Source organism: Scyliorhinus torazame, chromosome 4, assembly GCF_047496885.1.
Source record: "Scyliorhinus torazame isolate Kashiwa2021f chromosome 4, sScyTor2.1, whole genome shotgun sequence".
NCBI lineage: Eukaryota > Metazoa > Chordata > Chondrichthyes > Carcharhiniformes > Scyliorhinidae > Scyliorhinus > Scyliorhinus torazame.
Genome location: NC_092710.1, coordinates 248,720,323 through 248,743,469, shown reverse-complemented (window position 1 = coordinate 248,743,469; position 23,147 = coordinate 248,720,323). Strand labels below are relative to the sequence as shown.

The following is a 23,147-nucleotide window of genomic DNA, read 5'->3' as shown; positions in this document are numbered from 1 at the left end:
CTCTCTGGGCGCGTCTCCCTCTCCCTCTCTCTGGGCGCGTCTCCCTCTCCCTCTCTCTGGGCGCGTCTCCCTCTCCCTCTCTCTGGGCGCGTCTCCCTCTCCCTCTCTCTGGGCGCGTCTCCCTCTCCCTCTCTCTGGGCGCGTCTCCCTCTCCCTCGCTCTGGGCGCGTCTCCAACACCCTCTCCCTCTCTCTGGGCGCGTCTCCAACACCCTCTCCCTCTCTCTGGGCGCGTCTCCAACACCCTCTCCCTCTCTCTGGGCGCGTCTCCCTCTCCCTCTATGGGCGCGTCTCCCTCTCCCCCTCTCTGGGCGCATCTCCCTCTCCCTCTCCCTGGGTGCATCTCCCTCTCCCTCTCTCTGGGCGCGTCTCCCTCTCCCTCTCTCTGGGCATGTCTCCCTCTCTCCATCCCCCTCTGTCTGGGCACGTCACCCTCTACCTCCCTCTGGGTGCATCTTCCTCTCCCGCTCCCTCTCTCTGGGCGCGTCTCCCTCTCCCGCTCTCTGGGCCCGTCTCCCTCACCCTGTTTCTGGGCGCGTCTCCCTCTCCCTGTCTCTGGGCGCGTCTCCCTCTCCCTGTCTCTGGGCGCGTCTCCCTCTCCCTCTCTCTGGGCGCGTCTCCCTCTCCCTCTCTCTGGGCGCGTCTTCCTCTCCGTCTCTCTGGGCGCGTCTTCCTCTCCGTCTCTCTGGGCGCGTCTTCCTCTCCGTCTCTCTGGGCGCGTCTTCCTCTCCGTCTCTCTGGGCGCGTCTTCCTCTCCGTCTCTCTGGGCGCGTCTTCCCCTCCCACTCTCTGGGCGCGTCTTCCCCTCCCTCTCTCTGGGCGCCTCTTCCTCTCCCTCTCTCTGGGCGTGTCTCCCTCTCCCTCTCTCTGGGCGCGTGTCCCTCTCCCTCTCTCTGGGCGCGTCTCCCTCTCCCTCCCTCTGGGCACGTCTCCAACTCCCTCTCCCTCTCTCTGCGCCCGTCTCACTCTCCCTCTCTCTGGGTGCGTCTCCCTCTCCCGCTCTCTGGGCGCGTCTCCCTCTCCCGCTCTCTGGGCGCGTCTCCCTCTCCCTCTCTCTGGGCGCGTCTCCCTCTCCCTCTCTCTGGGCGCGTCTCCCTCTCCCTCTCTCTGGGCGCGTCTCCCTCGCCCTCTCTCTGGGTGCGTCTCCAACACCCTCTCCCTCTCTCTGGGCGCGTCTCCCTCTCCCTCTATGGGCGCGTCTCCCTCTCCCCCTCTCTGGGCGCATCTCCCTCTCCCTCTCCCTGGGTGCATCTCCCTCTCCCTCTCTCTGGGCGCGTCTCCCTCTCCCTCTCTCTGGGCATGTCTCCCTCTCTCCATCCCCCTCTGTCTGGGCACGTCACCCTCTACCTCCCTCTGGGTGCATCTTCCTCTCCCGCTCCCTCTCTCTGGGCGCGTCTCCCTCTCCCTCTCTCTGGGCGCGTCTCCCTCTCCCGCTCTCTGGGTGCGTCTCCCTCTCCCTCTCTCTGGGCGTGTCTCCCTCTCTGGGCACATCTCCCTCTCCCTCTCTCTGGGCGCGTCTCCCTCTCCCTCTCTCTGGGTGCGTCTCCCTCTCCCTCTCTCTGGGCGCGTCTCCCTCTCCCTCTCTCTGGGCGCGTCTCCCTCTCCCTCTCTCTGGGCGCGTCTCCAACACCCTCTCCCTCTCTCTGGGCGCGTCTCCAACACCCTCTCCCTCTCTCTGGGCGCGTCTCCAACACCCTCTCCCTCTCTCTGGGCGCGTCTCCCTCTCCCTCTATGGGCGCGTCTCCCTCTCCCCCTCTCTGGGCGCGTCTCCCTCTCCCTCTCCCTGGGTGCATCTCCCTCTCCCTCTCTCTGGGCGCGTCTCCCTCTCCCTCTCTCTGGGCATGTCTCCCTCTCTCCATCCCCCTCTGTCTGGGCACGTCACCCTCTACCTCCCTCTGGGTGCATCTTCCTCTCCCGCTCCCTCTCTCTGGGCGCGTCTCCCTCTCCCGCTCTCTGGGCCCGTCTCCCTCACCCTCTCTCTGGGCGCCTCTCCCTCCCCGACTGTCGGGGTGCATCTCTCTCTCCCCCTGTCTCTGGGTGCGACTCCCTCTCCCGCTCTCTGGGCGCATCTCCCTCTCCCGCTCTCTGGGTGCGTCTCCCTCTCCCTCTCTCTGGGCGTGTCTCCCTCTCTCTGGGCGCGTCTCCCTCTCCCTCTCTCTGGGCGCGTCTCCCTCTCCCTCTCTCTGGGCGCGTCTCCCTCTCCCTCTCTCTGGGCGCGTCTCCCTCTCCCTCTCTCTGGGCGCGTCTCCCTCTCCCTCTCTCTGGGCGCGTCTCCCTCTCCCTCTCTCTGGGCGCGTCTCCCTCTCCCTCGCTCTGGGCGCGTCTCCAACACCCTCTCCCTCTCTCTGGGCGCGTCTCCAACACCCTCTCCCTCTCTCTGGGCGCGTCTCCCTCTCCCTCTATGGGCGCGTCTCCCTCTCCCCCTCTCTGGGCGCATCTCCCTCTCCCTCTCCCTGGGTGCATCTCCCTCTCCCTTTCCCTCTCTCTGGGCGCGTCTCCCTCTCCCTCTCTCTGGGCATGTCTCCCTCTCTCCATCCCCCTCTGTCTGGGCACGTCACCCTCTACCTCCCTCTGGGTGCATCTTCCTCTCCCGCTCCCTCTCTCTGGGCGCGTCTCCCTCTCCCGCTCTCTGGGCCCGTCTCCCTCGTCCTGTTTCTGGGCGCGTCTCCCTCTCCCTGTCTCTGGGCGCGTCTCCCTCTCCCTGTCTCTGGGCGCGTCTCCCTCTCCCTGTCTCTGGGCGCGTCTCCCTCTCCCTCTCTCTGGGCGCGTCTTCCTCTCCGTCTCTCTGGGCGCGTCTTCCTCTCCGTCTCTCTGGGCGCGTCTTCCTCTCCGTCTCTCTGGGCGCGTCTTCCTCTCCGTCTCTCTGGGCGCGTCTTCCTCTCCGTCTCTCTGGGCGCGTCTTCCTCTCCGTCTCTCTGGGCGCGTCTTCCTCTCCGTCTCTCTGGGCGCGTCTTCCCCTCCCACTCTCTGGGCGCGTCTTCCCCTCCCTCTCTCTGGGCGCCTCTTCCTCTCCCTCTCTCTGGGCGTGTCTCCCTCTCCCTCCCTCTGGGCACGTCTCCAACTCCCTCTCCCTCTCTCTGGGCGCGTCTCCCTCTCCCTCTATGGGCGCGTCTCCCTCTCCCCCTCTCTGGGCGCATCTCCCTCTCCCTCTCCCTGGGTGCATCTCCCTCTCCCTCTCTCTGGGCGCGTCTCCCTCTCCCTCTCTCTGGGCATGTCTCCCTCTCTCCATCCCCCTCTGTCTGGGCACGTCACCCTCTACCTCCCTCTGGGTGCATCTTCCTCTCCCGCTCCCTCTCTCTGGGCGCGTCTCCCTCTCCCTCTCTCTGGGCGCGTCTCCCTCTCCCGCTCTCTGGGTGCGTCTCCCTCTCCCTCTCTCTGGGCGTGTCTCCCTCTCTGGGCACATCTCCCTCTCCCTCTCTCTGGGCGCGTCTCCCTCTCCCTCTCTCTGGGTGCGTCTCCCTCTCCCTCTCTCTGGGCGCGTCTCCCTCTCCCTCTCTCTGGGCGCCTCTCCCTCTCTCTGGGCGCGTCTCCAACACCCTCTCCCTCTCTCTGGGCTCGTCTCCAACACCCTCTCCCTCTCTCTGGGCGCGTCTCCAACACCCTCTCCCTCTCTCTGGGCGCGTCTCCCTCTCCCTCTATGGGCGCGTCTCCCTCTCCCCCCTCTCTGGGCACGTCTCCCTCTCCCTCTCCCTGGGTGCATCTCCCTCTCCCTCTCTCTGGGCGCGTCTCCCTCTCCCTCTCTCTGGGCATGTCTCCCTCTCTCCATCCCCCTCTGTCTGGGCACGTCACCCTCTACCTCCCTCTGGGTGCATCTTCCTCTCCCGCTCCCTCTCTCTGGGCGCGTCTCCCTCTCCCGCTCTCTGGGCCCGTCTCCCTCACCCTGTCTCTGGGCGCGTCTCCCTCACCCTGTCTCTGGGCGCGTCTCCCTCTCCCTGTCTCTGGGCGCGTCTCCCTCTCCCTGTCTCTGGGCGCGTCTCCCTCTCCCTCTCTCTGGGCTCGTCTCCCTCTCCCTCTCTCTGGGCGCGTCTTCCTCTCCGTCTCTCTGGGCGCATCTTCCTCTCCGTCTCTCTGGGCGCGTCTTCCTCTCCGTCTCTCTGGGCGCGTCTTCCTCTCCGTCTCTCTGGGCGCGTCTTCCTCTCCGTCTCTCTGGGCGCGTCTTCCCCTCCCACTCTCTGGGCGCGTCTTCCCCTCCCTCTCTCTGGGCGCCTCTTCCTCTCCCTCTCTCTGGGCGTGTCTCCCTCTCCCTGGGCGCGTGTCCCTCTCCCTCTCTCTGGGCGCGTCTCGTTCTCCCTCCCTCTGGGCACGTCTCCAACTCCCTCTCCCTCTCTCTGCGCCCGCCTCACTCTCCCTCTCTCTGGGTGCGTCTCCCTCTCCCGCTCTCTGGGCGCGTCTCCCTCTCCCGCTCTCTGGGCGCGTCTCCCTCTCCCTCTCTCTGGGCGCATCTTCCTCTCCGTCTCTCTGGGCGCGTCTTCCTCTCCGTCTCTCTGGGCGCGTCTTCCTCTTCGTCTCTCTGGGCGCGTCTTCCTCTCCGTCTCTCTGGGCGCGTCTTCCTCTCCGTCTCTCTGGACACGTCTCCCTCTCCCTCTCTCTGGGTGCGTCTCCCCCTCCCTCTCTCTGGGTGCGTCTACCCCTCCCTCTTTCTGGACGCGTCTCCCTCTCCCTCCCTCTGGGCACGTCTCCAACTCTCTCTCTCTCTCTCTGCGCCCGTCTCACTCTCCCTCTCTCAGGGCGCGTCTAGCTCTCCCGCTCTCTGGGCGCGTCTCCCTCTCCCTCTCTCTGGGCGTGTCTCCCTCTCCCTCCCTCTGGGCGCGTCTCCCTCTCCCTCCCTCTGGGCGCGTCTCCAACTCCCTCTCTCTGCGCCCGTCTCACTCTCCCTCTCTCTGGGCGCCTCTCCCTCCCCGTCTGTCGGGGTGCATCTCACTCTCCCTCTCTCTGGGTGCGACTCCCTCTCCCGCTTGGCGCATCTCCCTCTCCCCCTCTCTGGGTGCATTTCCCTCTCCATCTGTCTGGGCGCACCTCCCTCTCCCTTCTCTGGGCGCATCTCCCTCTCCCTCTCTCTGGGCGCGTCTCCCTCTCCCTCTCTCTGGGCGCATCTCCCTCTCCCTCTCTCTGGGCGCGCCTCCCTCTCCCTTCTCTGGGCGCATCTCCCTCTCCCTCTCTGGGCGCGTCTCCCTCTCCCTCTCTCTGGGCGCGTCTCCCTCTCCCTCTCTCTGGGCGCGTCTTCCTCTCCGTCACACTGGGCGCGTCTTCCTCTCCGTCTCTCTGGGCGCGTCTTCCTCTCCGTCTCTCTGGGCGCGTCTTCCTCTCCGTCTCTCTGGGCGCGTCACCCTCTCCCTCTCTCTGGGTGCGTCTCCCTCTCCGTCTCTCTGGGCGCGTCTCTCCCTCCCTCCGCCCGCCTCCCTCCCTCCGCCCGCCTCCCTCCCTCCGCCCGCCTCTCTCCCTCCCTCCGCCCGCCTCTCTCCCTCCCTCCGCCTGCCTCTCTCCCTCCCTCCGCCCGCCTCTCTCCCTCCCTCCGCCCGCCTCTCTCCCTCCCTCCGCCCGCCTCTCTCCCTCCCTCCCCCCGCCTCTCTCCCTCCCTCCGCCCGCCTCTCTCCCTCCCTCCGCCCGCCTCTCTCCCTCCCTCCGCCCGCCTCTCTCCCTCCCTCCGCCCGCCTCTCTCCCTCCCTCCGCCCGCCTCTCTCCCTCCCTCCGCCCGCCTCTCTCCCTCCCTCCGCCCGCCTCTCTCCCTCCCTCCGCCCGCCTCTCTCCCTCCCTCCGCCCGCCTCTCTCCCTCCCTCCGCCCGCCTCTCTCCCTCCCTCCGCCCGCCTCTCCCTCCCTCCGCCCGCCTCTCTCCCTCCCTCCGCCCGCCTTTCTCCCTCCCTCCGCCCGCCTTTCTCCCTCCCTCCGCCCGCCTCTCTCCCTCCCTCCGCCCGCCTCTCTCCCTCCCTCCGCCCGCCTCTCTCCCTCCCTCCGCCCGCCTCTCTCCCTCCCTCCGCCCGCCTCTCTCCCTCCCTCCGACCGCCTCTCTGCCTCCGCCCGCCCGCCTGTCTCCCTCCGCACGCCCGCACGCCTGTCTCCCTCCGCACGCCCGCCCGCCTGTCTCCCTCCGCCCGCCCACCTGCCTGTCTCCCTTGAAATTTATTTAAATTAGTTTCATCCTTTGTGGGCATGTACCTCCTGATGTTTCTCTTTGGATTTTCCACCTGCGTTGCCGTTCTCACTGATCGTGAACGGAGGCTGAAAATTGCCCACTCTGTCTCTTGCGCTCTGCCTGTCTCTCACGTGCTGCCTTTAGAAAATGTAGAAAATTCTTCTGAATACATTTTCAAATTTTTTTCCCTGTTTCTCCTTTGCGCTTTGACTATCCCAGGTTATATTATGACAATTAAAATCACTGCTTCGAACTATTCTGTATTATAGTTCAATTGGAGTAAGAGATTAATTCAGAGTGTATTTCATCCATACTGCTTTTTGATATGGAAGCCAAAAATAAAGTAAAAGGCTGTACTTTTAAAATAAGTTCTGTACAGAATTTCATCTTCGCATTGTTTCTTCTAAATCTCTTAAATTCACAGGTGTTATGAGTGTGGTGAGGAATTAATACCATGCAATAAAAAGGTTCTTGCTCATTTACTGGATTTTCTGCAAAAACATGCTACTAAGACCCATTCAGGTAAAACTTTTTGCATGTATCGCATTCAGTGCAGCTGAACTCTATTCTGATGTGCTATGCATAATTGACGAATCATTAAGGGAATTTAGTGTGTCTGAGATCTAATTACATAATCTATATTTTATGTCGTGGAAAAGAAACTGCGCTTATGTCGGACATGATTCAGAAGTTTAAATGAATGTTTGAGTGTTTTGTTGATGGAGGTAATCAAACTGCTACATGTTGTACTGTTTAAATACATAGTTTAATATTATTGTGACCTTCACCTGATCATATTTCTACTCCAGTGCAATAGGATGGCCACATATTAACCATCACAGATTCTATTTAACAATAAGTTTCATGAAATGTGCTTCAGATTATATTGGCCACAAATAGGATATTGCAGCAGATGTTCTGTGTGAAAATCTGTTGTAAATTGCTTCTCTTTTTGTCAGATGAAATAATTTTTGAGGTTCCTATAATTAGTGGGATTGTCTTTGTTTACTGATACTTAATCAGACTGATCCCTATTGCAACCTATTTTTAGAGTGAATACTGACTTTGATTACATTTTAATATTTAATCTATTTTGATATGCCTTTTTGTAGATGAGTAACATTTTATTTTGTCTGAATTTTCCAAACCCTCACAATTGGCCTTCTGCCTTTTTTGTGTGTACAAGTAGTTAAAATAGTTCATCAATATTTACCAAAGAGTTCATCAATAAGCAGGTCGTGTGGAAACATTTTGGATTTCGAGCAAATCGTAACACTACTGAACCATAGGACAGGTGAAGAAACATACCAGAAGTAATGCTGTGCTGTCAGAGGTTATGGACATGATGTTACCAGGCAAGACTTCATAGAATCACAGAATCCCTACAGTGCAGAGGAGGCCATTCGGCCCATCAAATCTGCACCGGCCCTCAAACTTCAGGAGCAAACCCTGAGTTAAAGGCATATTCCACTCGAATACTTGAATTATCCGTACAGGCAGGTTGTCTTCTCTGGGGAATGAAAGTCATCATTCCACCATTAATAAAAGAACATGTATTAAACAATTACACAAAGGCCACTGTGGTATTGTAAGGATGAAGGAAATAGCCAGGAGCTATTTTTGGTGGCCGGGACAAGATGCTGAAATCGAGGAGAAGGCGGGAATGTGTTTGATTTGTGCAAAAGTGTGGATCCTGGTTGCACCTGTGGAAATGGCCAGACGAGGCCCAACAATGGGTACATATTAATTAGGCTGGACTGTTGGAAGGACATATGTTTCTCATTCTAGTTGATGCTCACTCGGAATAGCCTGAATCTACTCCCCAGAAATCATAACAAAAATCTCTCTCCATAAACATGGCTTGAAAGAATGATGGGCTTATGACATATGAGCGGCACGATATAACAGTGGTTAGCGCTGTTGCTTCACAGTGCCAGGGTCCCAGGTTCGATTCCCGGCTTGGCTCACTGTCTGTGCGGAGTCTGCATGTTCTGCCCGTGTCTGCGTGGGTTTCCTCCGGGTGCTCCGGTTTCCTCCCACAAGTCCCGAAAGTCGCGCTGTTAGGTAATTTGGACATGCTCAATTCTCCCTCTGTGTACCAGAACAGTCGCCCGAATGTGGAGACTAGGGGCTTTTCACAGTAACTTCATTGCAGTATTAATGTAAGCCGACTTGTGACAATAAAGATTATTAAATTAATTAGTTGCCACCATGAAAACAGCATCAGCAGAGAAAACAGTTGAGAAATTGGGTAAAATCTTCAGCAGATTTGGTTATCCTGAACAACTGAGCGATAATGGACCACAGTTCATATCTCAAGCATTCATAAACAACTTGAAGGAGAATGGAATTCAACAGATCCGGTCAGCTTTTTATCACATGCCACAAATGGGCTGGCAGAACATTTTGTACAGATGATGAAACATTTGTTAAAGGTAACTAGAGAACAAGGTTTATTGTCTAATTTGAGTCAATTCCTTCTCGCATACAGGAATACTGTGCACAGGTTTCTCTAGTGTTGTTAATGGTTAAATGTCAACTAAGTGCAGCATTCGACTTGCTGTAACCACCCAAGCCAAAATAAATTGTCACGGTAAAGCAGTATGATCACGTCATAAGGTGGGAGAACAAAGCAGAACATCCAGTTTTTCGCAAGAGTCAAGAGGTTCTGGCAAGAAATTATACCACATTTGAGAAGTGGATTCCTGCCACCATCTTAACATAGACAGGACGGCCTCCTACACCGCACAAACCCGAGACAACGTAATATGGAGAAGGCTTGCAGATAATCTTTTGGCGACTAGAACCAATCCTCCAGAAGCAGAACCAAAGAGTCCAAATCCAGCTGTGCCAAGAGCCAAAACTGTCTTTCCCGAGAACCTGACACTAACCTTACAATTTGGGGAAAACAGCACCTCAATTGTGAATCAAACATCGATTCAACCTCCAGTCACGTCGACTCCGGTTAAGATAACCACCGGCGATGCTCACACCAAGCAAAGACACCAGAGGTTCCGCAAGTACTAAAAATCAGACACCTGAGGTTCACCGACAACTACGTCTGGAACGTCTGACATCTATTGACTGTTGCTGATTGATTAGTTATGTTGCAAATTGATACTGTATTCTGTTAACTATGTTTTTAGTGTTTCCCCACAAGCACCCTTGTAGCTGAACAGGGGCACTTTAAGAAAACGATTACAGGATGTCATCGGAGATTGGCCGTTTTTTTGGGGGGTGCAGGGAAAAGGGCAGTCTAACATTGCAGCCTGGAGTGTTAACATCTTCGAAATAAAGCTCTAGGTTTTGGTTAAACCTCCAAGGCCTGCTGACTCAATTTTGAATCCACCACAACCGTCATCTGATAATACAGGCAAAAGCAGAACTTACTATTTGGAAACTGACTTCCATCAATTGTTAAATTCTTAAATAGTAAAACTGCTGATCCAGCTCTGATACATGGTGACGACGCTAGGCCTGGTTGTGAAGTTACTTTACTAGAAGAAAGGACAGACAAAGTAAATTATATACAAGTTAAATATACTCTTCGATCAGGTCATAAACAAATAGTTTCTAAGTATGCCTCTTCAGCTTACTGGGAGCAGTGAAAATCAGCATTTATGGGTTGTGCCGCCTGGTTCTTATTCAAGACATCAGACTAATATTTGAAATGGTCAAACTCTTTATTTCGTATGAATGTTGTTACTGGTTCTCGTGGAAAGCAAGTAACCTTGAAAAATGGGTTAATGATTAGAGAATGGCGCTTGATGATTCCCAAGTGGCTCTGCAGTGCAACTCAGAATCTCCAAGGTATTCATTAGCAAGGTACAAGGTGTGTCTGTTCTACCTGTTGATTTATATATGGATTTTGCAGTCTGCCAGTTTTGGCTTGGACACAATTCTTCAGAATCTAGCTAATGGGGCTAAGGAAACTCGGGTCTTTCTCATCCCTTCAATGTCAGCACCATCTTAGCAGAGGTTATTTATATTTATCCCTCTTGATTTCTGCCTTGATTCCCCATGCCCAAACCACGCCACATACATATGTTATAGTAATGATGTGTTGGGCACAGCAAGAGAAAGGTGGGGCATTAAAATTCTCTTTATAATAGCATGATCCAAACATTTACATACAAGATGGATATTGTAGCCATCTGATCTAAGGTTGTCAAATATATTTTTGTTATTTAAATTTACACTCCAAACAATTGCTAAACTCAATTTTCAGTCATAACTCAAATGTGATCTATTCCAAAATATATATTCAATTTAATTGAATGTAATAAAGAATTGTATTATATTGTGCATTACTATACTATATTAATGCAACATGAGCTTTATTTTTATTTTTGGATTCAAGCAAAAAAAAAAGAATTTTTATCTCTCATTCAGCTACTATATCATTTTATATTGCCTTGCATCATTATCCCTGTCAAGTGCAGGCTTGGCTGGGTAGTTTCATCTCTCTTCTGAGTCTGGCTGTAGATTCAAGCCCCACGCCAGAAATTTGACTGTGTAGCGCAGTCGTAAGATGGTCTGGTTATTGTTGTAAAAGTAAGAGTAGAACTAAGAGAAGGCATTCAGTTGGATAATGGAAGAGAGACGTTTAAGAAGATTGTGCGTATGACCGTGTGAAAGGCCAAGATGAATGACGAAGGACAGCAGAGGCAGTTGAATGGATAGTCTTTGTCTTAGTAACAGATATCCATGAGTTCCCATTTATTTGTTGGAGTTGAGGGTGAAGAGTCCAGGGGATAGGGTTTAAAGTAGGAGTAGTGGAGAAAGATCCAAATGTTATCTTCAGATTTTAAGATGATGCTGCAAAGGTGAGTAATTGTGGCGGGGTAGGGCGATGCGTAATATTTCTTTAAATGGTCCAAACAGATTGGCGTTGGATGGCTAAATCAGTTGTGTGGCAAAATGTTCAAGTCTGCGCCCCTTCAACCTGGAGTAGTGAAGATGTGGGACCACGCCATTTCAGTATGACCAGGGCATGAGAAGTTGGTGGAGTGTTTGGGAGCCCCAATTGGGCTGGGGGAGATTATAGACAGACTGGGGGCGATGCAATCGAGTAAGGCCCCGGGACCTGACGGATATCCGGTTGAGTTTTATAAAACGTTTTCCGGGCTGTTGGGGCCGCTCTTGGTAAAGGCTTTTAATGAGTCCAAGGAGCTGGGAGTGCAACCCCCAACTTTATCGCAGGCATCGGTTTCCCTTATTTTGGAGCGGGATAAGGATCCGGAGAGCTGTGGGTTGTATAGGCCAATCTTCCTGTTGAATGTGGATGCAAAATTGCTGGCAAAGATCATGGCCAGGTGCATAGAAGATTGTGTTCCGGGGGTAATAGGGGAGGACCAGATGGTATATGTGAAAGGACGACATCTGACGTCCAACATTAGACGACTCCTAAACGTAATAATGATGCCCGCAGAGGGGCACAAAGTCGAGGTGGCGGTGGCCATGGACGCAGAAAAGGCCTTTGATCGGGTGGAGTGGAAGTACCTGTGGGATGTCTTGGGAAGGTTTGAGTTCGGGCAGGGATATGTGGATTGGGTCCAGTAGCTATATCAGGCACTGGTGGCGAATGTAATACCAAGAGTATTTTAGCATGTGCAGGGGGACAAGGCAGGGGTGTCCACTCTCCCCACTACTGTTTGCCTTGGCCATAGAGCCTTTGGCAATGGCACTGAGGGCATCGAACATTTGTCGGGGGATAGTGAGAGGAGGGGTGGAACATAGGGTCTCACTCTACGCGGATGATTTACCCCTTTATATAAAAGGCCTGAAGGGGGGAATCGCAGGAGTAATTTGGCCGGTTCTCAGGTTACAAACTGAATATGGGCAAGAGTGAGGTTTTTGCGATCCAGGCAAAGGGGCAGGAGAGGAGACTGAGGGAGATGTCATTCAAAGTGGTGGGAAGGAGTTTTAGGTGCCTGGGGATTCAGGTGGCAAGGGACCGGGGTCAGCTTCATAAACTAAATTTGGATAGGGTGATTGAGCAAATGAAAGGGGACTTTCGTAGGTGGGACATGCTCCCGCTGTCATTGGCCGGGAGGATACAGACTGTGAAGATGACAGTCCGCCCGAGATTGCTGTTTGTGTTTCAGTGTCTCCCAAACTCTGTCCCCAAGGCATTTTTTCGGAAGATGAATGCGGCGATCTCGGGTTTAATATGGGCCCGGAAAGCCCCGAGGGTGAAGAAGGTCCTTCTTGAGTAAGTCCTTCTTCTTAAACCAATGTGGCAGGGGGGTGGGAACCAGATTAGGAAGTTAGAGGTCAGTAAAGAGACAGCAACTAAAGCCAGTAAGGTACTAGATGATAAACTCAATGTGACTAAGGGGAAGAGTAGACAGGGAAGGGCTGATGAATGCAAAGGGACAGGTGGTCTGAGGTGCATTTGTTTCAATGCGAGAAGTGTAGCAGGTAAGGCAGATGAACTTAGGGCTTGGATTAGTACCTGGGAATATGATGTGATTGGTATTACTGAGACTTGGTTGAGGGAAGGGCAAGGCTGGCAACTAAATATCCCAGGGTATAGATGCTTCAGGAGGGATAGAGAGGGAGGTAAAAGGGGTGGAGGAGTTGGATTACAATTCAGAGATGATATCACAGCTGTGATTAAGGAGGGCACGATGGAGGATTCGAGCACTGAGGCAATATGGGTAGAGCTAAGAAATAGGAAGGGTGCAGTAACATTGTTGGGCCTTTACTACAGGCTTCCCAAAAGCGAGCGTGAAATAGAGGTACAAATATGTAGACAGATTATAGAAAAATGTAGGAGCAATAGGGTGGTCGTGATGGGAGATTTTAACTTCCCCAACATTGAATGGGACTCATGTGGTGTTGGAGGCGTAGATGGAGCAGAATTTGTAAGGAGCATCCAGGAGAGTTTTTTAGAGCAGTATGTAAATAGTCCAACTTGGGAAGGGTCATGCTGGACCTGGTATTGGGGAATGATCCCGGCCAGGTGGTTGAAGTTTCAGTCGGTGATTACTTTGGGAATAGTGATCACAATTCCGTAAGTTTTAGAATACTCATGTACAAAGACGAGAGTGGTCCTAAAGGAAGAGTGCTAAATTGGGGAAAGGCCAAGTATAACAAAATTCGGCAGGAGCTAGGGAATGTGGATTGGGAGCAGCTGTTTAAGGGTAAATCCACATTTGAAATGAGGGAGTCTTTTAAGGAAAGGTTGATTAGAGTGCAGGACAGACATGTCCCTGTGAAAATGAGGGATAGAAATGGCAAGATTAGGGAACCATGGACGACGGGTGGAATTGTGAGACTAGCTAAGATGAAAAAGGAAGTATACATAAGATCGAGGCGACTTAAAACTGATGAAGCTTTGGAGGAATATCGGGAAAGTAGGACAAATCTCAAACGCGCAATAAAGAGGGCTAAACTGCTCACTCACTCCTTGGTTTCATCAGGAAAAGTTGTATCTTTCAAACTTTCACATTTGCACAGCAACCAACCTCTGCTACCATTGTTAGATGTTTTAGTTGCTGTGAAATGAAGAGTCTAAAGTTCTTGTTCCTTTTCACCAAACACCATTTATTTCACTTCCACAGCCTCTGCAGAAAACTCTTAACAACACACTACCTGACAGAGGCCACCTGAAGCCCCTTTACATATCAGTGTCAATTAATGGATACTTAACATAAATGAGACAACTAATTGCAATGTCTCTCAATCCATTACTTATCAGTCTCCCCTTCCTTGGAGAAAAAAATAATAATTAGGTGAAAACAAAATTTCAAGAAACTCAAAAACACACACATGATGTTCCCCCCCCACCCTTTTTTTTGTTTGGACGAGAAAGAAAAAGAAAAATCAGTCACAGAAACCAGCGCCCTTCATTAACAATATCCAAAAGTTTCTGTGAACTCGCCCCTCTTTTCGTAAAACAGTCTGACAGTTGATAGCTCCTGTCGACCCATTTAATTTTTGTTATTTCCCCTCTGTCCAACATCTGCTTCAAACTTGCGATGTCTATCCGTAACCTCTTTTCATTGACACTTTTTGTAGAGTGCACATTTTCCCACAGGGATTTATTGTCAATGTGACAGTCAATAGGTATATTACCCAAATCCCCTAATCCCAAAATTTCTGTCAATATCATACTTATATAAAAAGCCATATCCACCGCCTCTACAAGGGTTAACGTCTCAGCAGCCAAAGTGCTTTTTACCACTCTTTATTTTCTTTGTTTCCTACACAAGTGGGCAACATTTACCATTGTTCCGCAAAAGGAAAATTATAAAACCTCCTGCACTTGAAACCCCATCACATAAATTTGCGTAGGACGCATCATTATAAACTATGAGTTTCAAGTGCTTAAGGTCACCTAAAACCTGGAACTTCAAAACACACACCTGCATTTTTAGTTTGGCCAACGCTTTATTTGCTCTTATTATGTCTTCCACTTTGGGATCATTCATTTTTGTACTCAACTCTAAGACATCAAAACTCGCGTCCGGTCTAGTCTGTCTACCTAACCAGTTCAGTTGCCCAATTAAACTTCGCAGTTGCTCTTTTTCTATCTTTGAAACCATTGCGCCTTTTTGTGAAACTCGGCCACGACTAATTGCTATTGGGATGATGCTTTCCAAATAAGATCGCTGACGTAAAGTTGCCCCTAACTTAGTCTGTCCAATTTACAGTCCAATATATTTAAATGCACCGGAAGCCTGACTTCCAACCCTGAATTCTTTCCTCAAACCTGAGATTACAATAGCTTCAAAATCACTAGACCCTCCCCACAAAAAATCATCCACAGAAACCCTGTCTATATCAGTTAATTGGTCCTCATAGTTCTGTAACACATGCATACCAGATGACTCTGGTTCCTCGTCATGTCTGTCTGCTCTGTCTAAATTTGAAAATTTGTCATCTGTACCTATTACCCTTGATGAATGGAGCCTAACAGTTTGATTACCATGTTGCAAAATAATTGTTTTGCCATCTATGCCTATGATCTTCCCTGGGCCTTTCCATTCATTAGAATTGTCTCTCTTAAAGTATACCATGTCTCCTTGCTGAAAAACGGCATCTGATGGCCGTACGTTATGTCTTAAAGCTCTGCGAATTCTTTCAGAGACTTCTGCTTCCAAAAAAGCTTTTCTACTGCTATGTAATGCATTTAAATGTTCAGCAAAACCAGAGCTAGTTGTAGTCCCCTCCCAAGCTGGAGGCTGGTCATCCAAAATGGATGGAATTTTAGGATTTGTATCAAACACTAATTGATAAGGACTATAGCCCCCAACCATCTGCAATGAATTCTTTGCATGTACTGCCCATGCTAAAGCTGAATTTAGCCTGCAATTTGGTCGATCTGCCAAAATATTCCGAAGCATGTCATCGATGACAACATGATTTCTTTCACAGACACCATTACTAAATGGGCTTTCTGCAGCCGTATTCATAACTCTGATATTCATGATTTCACACATATCCCTAAACTCATCATTAGCAAATTCTCCCCCATTGTCCGTAAGGAATTTTGCCGGTGGACCCATTCCTGTCCTATCCATTTTTCCACGATTTGATCCAGAATTACTCTCTTTTCTTTACTTCGTACAATCGTTGATTGACTAAATCTGGTTGCCAAATCTACAAAATGCCAAATAAATATATTATTTGCTTTGTCCCAGATCTTAAGGTCCATGGCCACAATGTCGTTAAAATCCCTGGCCAAAGGTAGGGTTACTATCGGTCGTGCTGGTGTCCTTCTGTACTTCCTACAAACTTCACAGCGGTCACTAACCTGTTCTATCAGTTTAGTATAGTCGTCATCCCTTACCCCTGTATCCTTTAATAAAATTTTCAGCCTCCGAGGAGACGGATGTGCAAATTGCCTATGCAGTTTTAATACCACAAGCTTTTTATCAGCTATTTTCAACTGCCATTAACACATCCTTAACCACTCTACTTGAAAAATTATTTGTCAGTAATGGAATACAATAGTGTCCCGACTGTGTAAATTGTAAGTCCACAGTCTTTCCAAAAACTGTTGCCTTATCCTGTTCCATATCCAGTTTCATGTGTGCTTTCTTCATCGATGGTCTGCTCAGAAGCAAAGGTATCTCACTTGATACAACATCCGTGCTAATGAAATGATTCACTCCGGCAATATTGCAAGGGATCACCACTCTTTTCAGCGACTTCAGAGTATTATCATCCCCAAACCTGAAACTTGTGGAACTTTCAAATTCCTTAACCTTGTTACGATTTTCAGCATTCAAAGAGTCCAGGTAACATTTTAACCAGTCAATTCCACACACAGTAGATGTGCAGCCAGTAGATCTTGCAAGGGCACGACTCTGAAGGCTCTGTTAACAGCAGCTCTGCTGTTCTCGCTGGTCCAGTGTTAGATGTGCAGCCACTGTCCAATACAGCACAGTTGAAGGATTCTGCAACCAACACCCTCATTACCGACGTAAAACTGCTTGTCAATAGGACAATGCCTTCTTTCTGGTCACTATCTTTTTCCTCTTCTGACTCTTCCGTGTCATGTGTCGCTTCAAACACTCTTATCATAACGAGTTGGACAGTTGAAAGCATAATGGTATTGAGAGTCACATTGAAAACATCGATTTATCATGCCCCGTGCATTTCTGGGGTTCATCTTCCTATTGTAGGTTCTAACTGGGTTTCTGTCTTCATAATTTCCTTGTCTCGATCTCCGTCTATAGTCTTGAGCCCTGTTCGTAGCCATACGATTTCGCCATCCTGTTACTAGTGTATCTTCCACATTCTGCCTTATTGCAGGCTGACCTATTTGGGTCATCAGAGCCATCGGAATCGAATGTTTCCCCAAAAGCTTTTGCAAAGCTTTTGTCATCTGTTCGAATAAGGTATCCTTATCAGTAAACTGAACTCCTGTCAAATCCAGGAGCCTATCCATGTTGCTTACTCTAGCACAGTCAAGTAATTTAAAGGCCAACACAGACTGTGGAAATTCCAGATTGGGTTTCTGCAGCCTTTTATATAGTCTGCCAAATTCCATTATATAGTCTTCCATGGAGATATCCTCCATTTTCCGGAACTTATCAAAATCCGACCATGCTTCATATGCACTTAACAAGTCATCTTTCTTATAAATCTTATCCATATAATGTAATAAAGTCTCCAGACCGTCTTCTGAATCTAACTCTTCCAATTCCAGCTCAGAAAGCACTTTGTTTCGGATTTTACTGCCATATGGTAGAGAAAGAGCCAATGCCATACCTTGTTTTCTCTTTCCCAAAGCAGTTACTTTAGTCTGCTTTCCACATCTCCATTGGTCGTAAGATTCCCTTTCAGAAAATAAGGGAGGATAGTCATATCCAGCCATCTTTATCCTGGGTTCAGCCATGTATCTTTTTTTTTCCTTCTCCCTCACTCCTTGGTTTGATCAGGAAAAGTTGTATCTTTCAAACCTTCACATTTGCACAGCAACTATCCTCTGCTACCATTGTTAGATGTTTTAGTTGCTGTGAAATGAAGAGTCTAAAGTTCTTGTTCCTTTTCACCAAACACCATTTATTTCACTTCCACAGCCTCTGCAGAAAACTCTTAACAACACACCACCTGACAGAGGCCACCTGAAGCCCCTTTACATATCAGTGTCAATTAATGGATACTTAACATAAATGAGACAACTAATTGCAATGTCTCTTAACCCATTACTTAACACAGGTCCATTGTACCCTGAAGGTGGCAACGCAGGTCGATAGAGTGGTCAAGAAGGCTTACAGCATGCTTGCCTTCATCGGACGGGGTATTGAGTACAAGAGTCGGCAGGTCATGTTACAGTTGTATAGGACTTTGGTTAGGCCACGTTTGGAATACTGCGTGCAGTTCTGGTCGCCACATTACCAGAAGAATGTGGATGCTTTGGAGAGGGTGCAGAGGAGGTTTACCAGGATGTTGCCTGGTATGGCGGGTGCTAGCTATGAAGAAAGGTTGAGTAGATTAGGATTGTTTTCGTTGGAAAGATGGAGGTTGAGGGGGAACCTGATTGAGGTCTACAAAATTGAGAGGCATGGACAGGGTGGATAGCAATAAGCTTTTTCCAAGAGTGGGGGTGTCAATTACAAGGGGTCACGATTTCAAGGTGAGAGGGGGAAAGTTTAAGGGAGATGTGCGTGGAAAGTTTTTTACACAAAGGGTGGCGGGTGCCTGGAACGCCTTGCCAGCGAAGGTGGTAGAGGCGGGCATGATAGCATCATTTAAGATCCATCTAGACAAATATATGAACGGGTAGGGAACAGAGGGAAGTAGATCCTTGGAAAATAGAAGACAGGTTTAGGTAAAGGATCTGGATCGGCGCAGGCTGGGAGGGCCAAAGGGCCTGTTCCTGCGCTGTAATGTTCTTGAGTGGGGGTGAACTTTATTAATTATTACTGTGCGGCCAATATTTCGATGGTTAGGAAATGGGTAGTAGGGGAGGGGTCGGTGTGGAAACGAGTGGAGGCGGCATCTTGCAAGGGCACGAGTCTGAAGGCTCTGTTAATGGCACCTCTGCTGTTCTCACTGGTCCAGTGGTAGTGGCAGCCCTGAGAGTATGGGGGTAATGGAGGCAACACATGAGACTGGATGGTATGGTCACCGAACTGTGTTAATCACAGGTTTGCTCCGATGGGGTGGGTTGGGGGGTGGGCTGGACGGGGGCTTTAGGAGGTGGCAGCGGGCAGGGATTGAGAAATTTGGGGATCTCTTCATTGAGGAGGGTTTCTCGAGCCTGAAGGAGCTAGAGGAGGAGTTTGAGTTCCGGGTGAGAACGATTCCGGTACCTGCAGGTAAGGGATTTTGTTCGGAGGCAAGTTCCAAGCTTCCCTCTAAGGGGACTACAGGATAAGGTGATGTCTAAAATAGGAGTGGGGGAGGGGAGTGTCTCAGAAATATATAAGGAACTGATGGAGTGGGAAATGGTCCCAATCGGGGAGGTGAAGAAGAAGTGGGAGGGGAGTTGGAAGTCGGGCTATGCGAGAAGGTCCTGAGGAGAGTCAATGCATCCTTGTTGTGTGCCAGCCCAGCCTGATCCAGTTCAAGGTGGTCCACAGGGCTCATATGAAGGTGGCCCGGATGAGTAGGTTTTTTGAGGAGGTGGAGGACAGATGTGGGCAGTGCAGGGGAAGTCCAGTGAATCATGTACATGTGTTTTGGGCATGCCCGAAGCTGAGGGGATTTTGGCATGGATTCTCAGAAGTCATGTCAGAGGCCTTGGTAGGGAGGGTGACTCTGGTTCCAGAGGTGGCAATATTTGTAGTGTTGGAAGATCCGTGAGCCCGGGGGGAAGAGAGGCCGATGTTATGGCCTTTGCCTACCTGGTGTCCCGGAGATGGATTTTGCTGAAATGGAGGGACTCGGAGCCTCCAAAGTTAGGGGTGTGGGTCAGTGACATGGCAGGGTTTCTCAGGCTAAAGAAGATTAAGTTCGCCTTAAGGGGTCCGTTACAGGGGTTCGCTCGGAGGTGGCAGCCATTCATCGACTTCTTTGAGGAAAACTGACCGTCAGCAGGAGGGGGACGGGGAGGAGGAAAGGGGAGGCATGGAAGTGAAGAATAAGGGCAGGGAATCTAATATATGGGTAGCTCGGAGTTAGAGCAGGGAAGTTAGGTCTGTTATTGTGGGTTTTTTGCATTGTTGGACTGCTCTGTTGTTTAGAATGTTAAAATGTTAAAAATATAAATGCCTCAGTAAAATATTTTCTAAATAAAAAAAGAGTATGACCAGGGCTGAGGTAATGAAGGGTTTTAATAGGAACAGTAACACAAAAGAAAGAAACCGAGGCGTGATTGAGCAGACCAACAGCTGAAGATGTAGTGTCACAAATGAAGGTGCAAAGGCTAGGCAGTTGGGAATCAGACGGTGTCTCAGAGAGAGATTTCTCCAGATTGGGTGCAGAAAGAAGTAGTGTTGAAAGGGAATAGGGGATTTGAATGACAAGGAGCTGATTGGACTTGGCCTTGTCTTCATCAAAATGCAGGAAAGTAAGAGACCACATGAGACGGTAATGTCAGGAACGTGACCTTGGATATGATGAGAGTTTATATGAAGGAAGAGATTAAGGGAGTACAAGAAGGTAGTGCCAAGGTGACCTGAGATGAAAATAGTAATTACCAAGGATAAGTCATTCTGTGCAGAGACTCGCAGGAAAGGAGTGCGATTATCTCAGCAAGATACTAGAGGTAGGGCTAGGGGAGTTGGAGGTGGAGGTTGTAGAAAATGACAATTTAAAAGGAGAGCCAAGAGGATTGGAACAAGGTGAAATATTCAGAAGGAGGAGACAATGGCAGAGGCATAGGGGAAGATAACAACCAGGGCAAAACCACCATGGACATGGACTCCATGAGCTGAATGGCCTACTTCTGTAGTGTTATGATTCTATGATCCCCACAGAACTGTAGTTCAGTAGAATACAGAAGGATGCCATTCGACCCATTTTGTACAGACTCTTTAATAAGGCATTCCAGGTATCCTGCTTACGTTTTTTTAAAAATAGGTCATTTAAAAAAAAATCAACCAGTTAAATTGCTGGAAGAGTATAGCAGCATGGATCAAGTGATTGGTCTGTAACAAACAGATGCGTTTAAAAAAAGTTGGGTAAAGATGGTTGGAATGGATCGATCAGATTTATGGAAGAGAACCCAAACTCATTGTTTTCATAATATAGTTATCAATTGTCGATCTATAAAATAGACATCCATATTCCCATCAGTTAAAATCAGAATAAATTCCATATGAAATTAGTTTGTCCAGAATAATTGGTGGTAACAGCGTATGCATGCATTGATGTTTAATATTTCATTTTATTACTTTGTGTACAGTAAGCCAAGACTTCCCATTAAAACTCACCAGAAAAGCAAAATGTCACAGCATCTGGGAGCAATATAAAGGAAGTAGGTTGTCAGTAAATTCTCTTGTTTTCTATGTGATCTCCATTGTACTTGGCTTCAGCTGCAAAAATGTTCTAATTATATTATTACTACATGAATGGTTGCAGTAATTACATTAATCGGTTGAAATCACCCCTTCTACCTCCATGCTGGGATCCCAAAAGAATGTAAACAGCTGCTAACAATGCATTGCCAATTCAGTGGCTCACTGTAACTAGCCCAGCTTCGTTTAGGGAACACTGTCTGATTGTCAGAGAAAAGAGAGATCTCATTAGCCACATAAAAAGATGAGGCCAAGGGCTTTTTTTCAAGATGTGCCACCCAGAATGTTGTACTCTTGAGTCGGATAGCAGGCCAACTGTAGCTTTACAGGTTGCAGTTCATAAAGTTGGTTACTGCCAAAACAGGTGCAGTACTGGCAGTGTAATATACTTGTATGTTTTTTCATGTTTAATGTGTTTGTGCACTATATTAAATTATTAACACTGCAAACAAATGGTTCTTCAGACGGTATTAACAATATAAATATTTGTAAATTATCTTAAAACCTACTTTGAGATCTTTAATTTGAGAAGATAAACATTTTAGTGTTATTGGGTTTCAAATTTCCATCAAGATTCTTGTGCTCGGATGGAAAAGATATTTTAAAGCGTGATTTGCTGGTTATCTTTCAATTATTTTGTAATTTTACCTCATCTGCTGTCGGAGAACTGGAGCTTTGTTATTTATCATAGTCAAGTGTATGGGCCAACATCAATTTTATTGGAAGCAGTTTCTGTAGAGATTTGGTGTTCAGCATTTTTATTTAAAAAGTACCAATAATGAGTAATGGTATGGGTGGCTGGAGTTGAATTTTAAGGGTTGGAGCACTTAAGCCAAATTTCACATGAATGGCTGCCCTTTCATGAAGCTTTGTCCCATATGTGCTTGTGAGAATTCCATTATCATGCTACAGTTCACTTAATGTTTTAAACAGGCAACAGTACTCTCTCTTATAAATGTTTGTTAAACCAAATGGGCCAAAATCAAAAGAATTGCTGATCTTAGTGCTGAATCTCATGGTCTCAAATTGAAAATGTTTCTGTATAATAGAAATGTCTAACATGAGCACATAATCCCCATGTTGCTCAAGAATGGCTTTTTGACCTTTTCAACAAGATGGAGAGTAAAGCTGTACAATTCAGTGACTGCAGTATTCCAATTACTGCCCACTGACGAGAAAAGTGCCATTTTATGTGGGAGTACAATTTTTAATGAAGTGAGACTGGTGTTTAGTTGTGAGTGGGACCAGTAAGTACAAGTGAGACTGACATTTTCTGCAGAACAAGGAGCGCTGGTGAATGCAAACTGGTGATTTTGTTACATTTCAATGTCGGAATGACAGCTTTAACATGATTGTTTTTGACAATATTGTGGCATTCCAGGTTTAATTCCTTTTACGGGTGTAAATCTGTTGTAGAATGATGAAATTTTAAAAATTCATCATATGAACTATCTTAGCCTGGTATTTTATTCCTTTGAGTAGAGAAGAAAGAATACAAGTAGAATAGAATCTGCAAGCTATAGAATCCCTACGTGCAGAAGGAGACTATTCGGCCCATCAAGTTTGCAACGACCCTCTGAAAGGGTATCCTACCTTGGCCCACTCCCCCGTAAACCCACATAAGCTGCACATCCCTGGGCACTAAGCGGCAATTTTATCATGGCCAATCCACCTAACCTGCACATCTTTAGACCGTGGGAGGAAATCGGAGCACCCGGAGGAAACCCACGCAAACATGGGGAGAAAGTGCAAGCTCCATACAGACAGTGACCTAAGGTCGGAATTGAACTCAGGACCCTGGTGCTTAGAGGCTGCAGTGCTAACCACTGTGCCATCATGCCGCTTATATGATCCAGGAGCACTTCCAATTTTTCATACTGTGCTCAAGAATCTTCTTAGTGTGGTCTTAGATCCCGGGTAAGTTTCTTCGTAATCTTTCAAGCAGAATTAATTTTTAAAAGTGATGACTGGAATTCTGTTGTAACTATTCAACAAAGCTGGCATTGGCTGTAATGAATATATCCATGACTTTGAATTGTTATTTTACTTTATAATAGTTTTATACCAATGCAGAATAATTGCCTGAAGGTAGATGG

The 23,147-nt window shown here is 48.9% G+C and overlaps 1 protein-coding gene across 10 annotated transcripts in view; it reads left to right on the top strand.

Moving 5' to 3' along the window:
* The window catches only part of usp45 (ubiquitin specific peptidase 45), a 362,553-nt gene that overhangs the window by 62,386 nt on the left and 277,020 nt on the right, over positions 1–23,147 (top strand). For all 10 annotated transcript variants that reach the window (XR_011940756.1, XR_011940757.1, XM_072499597.1 and 7 more), the window contains one exon: positions 6,555–6,652. Coding sequence is in view for 8 of the 10 variants with exons in the window: in XM_072499597.1 (XP_072355698.1) it covers positions 6,555–6,652 (98 nt within the window). In the remaining 2 variants the exon portion in view is untranslated. The remainder of the gene's footprint in view (positions 1–6,554; positions 6,653–23,147) is intronic.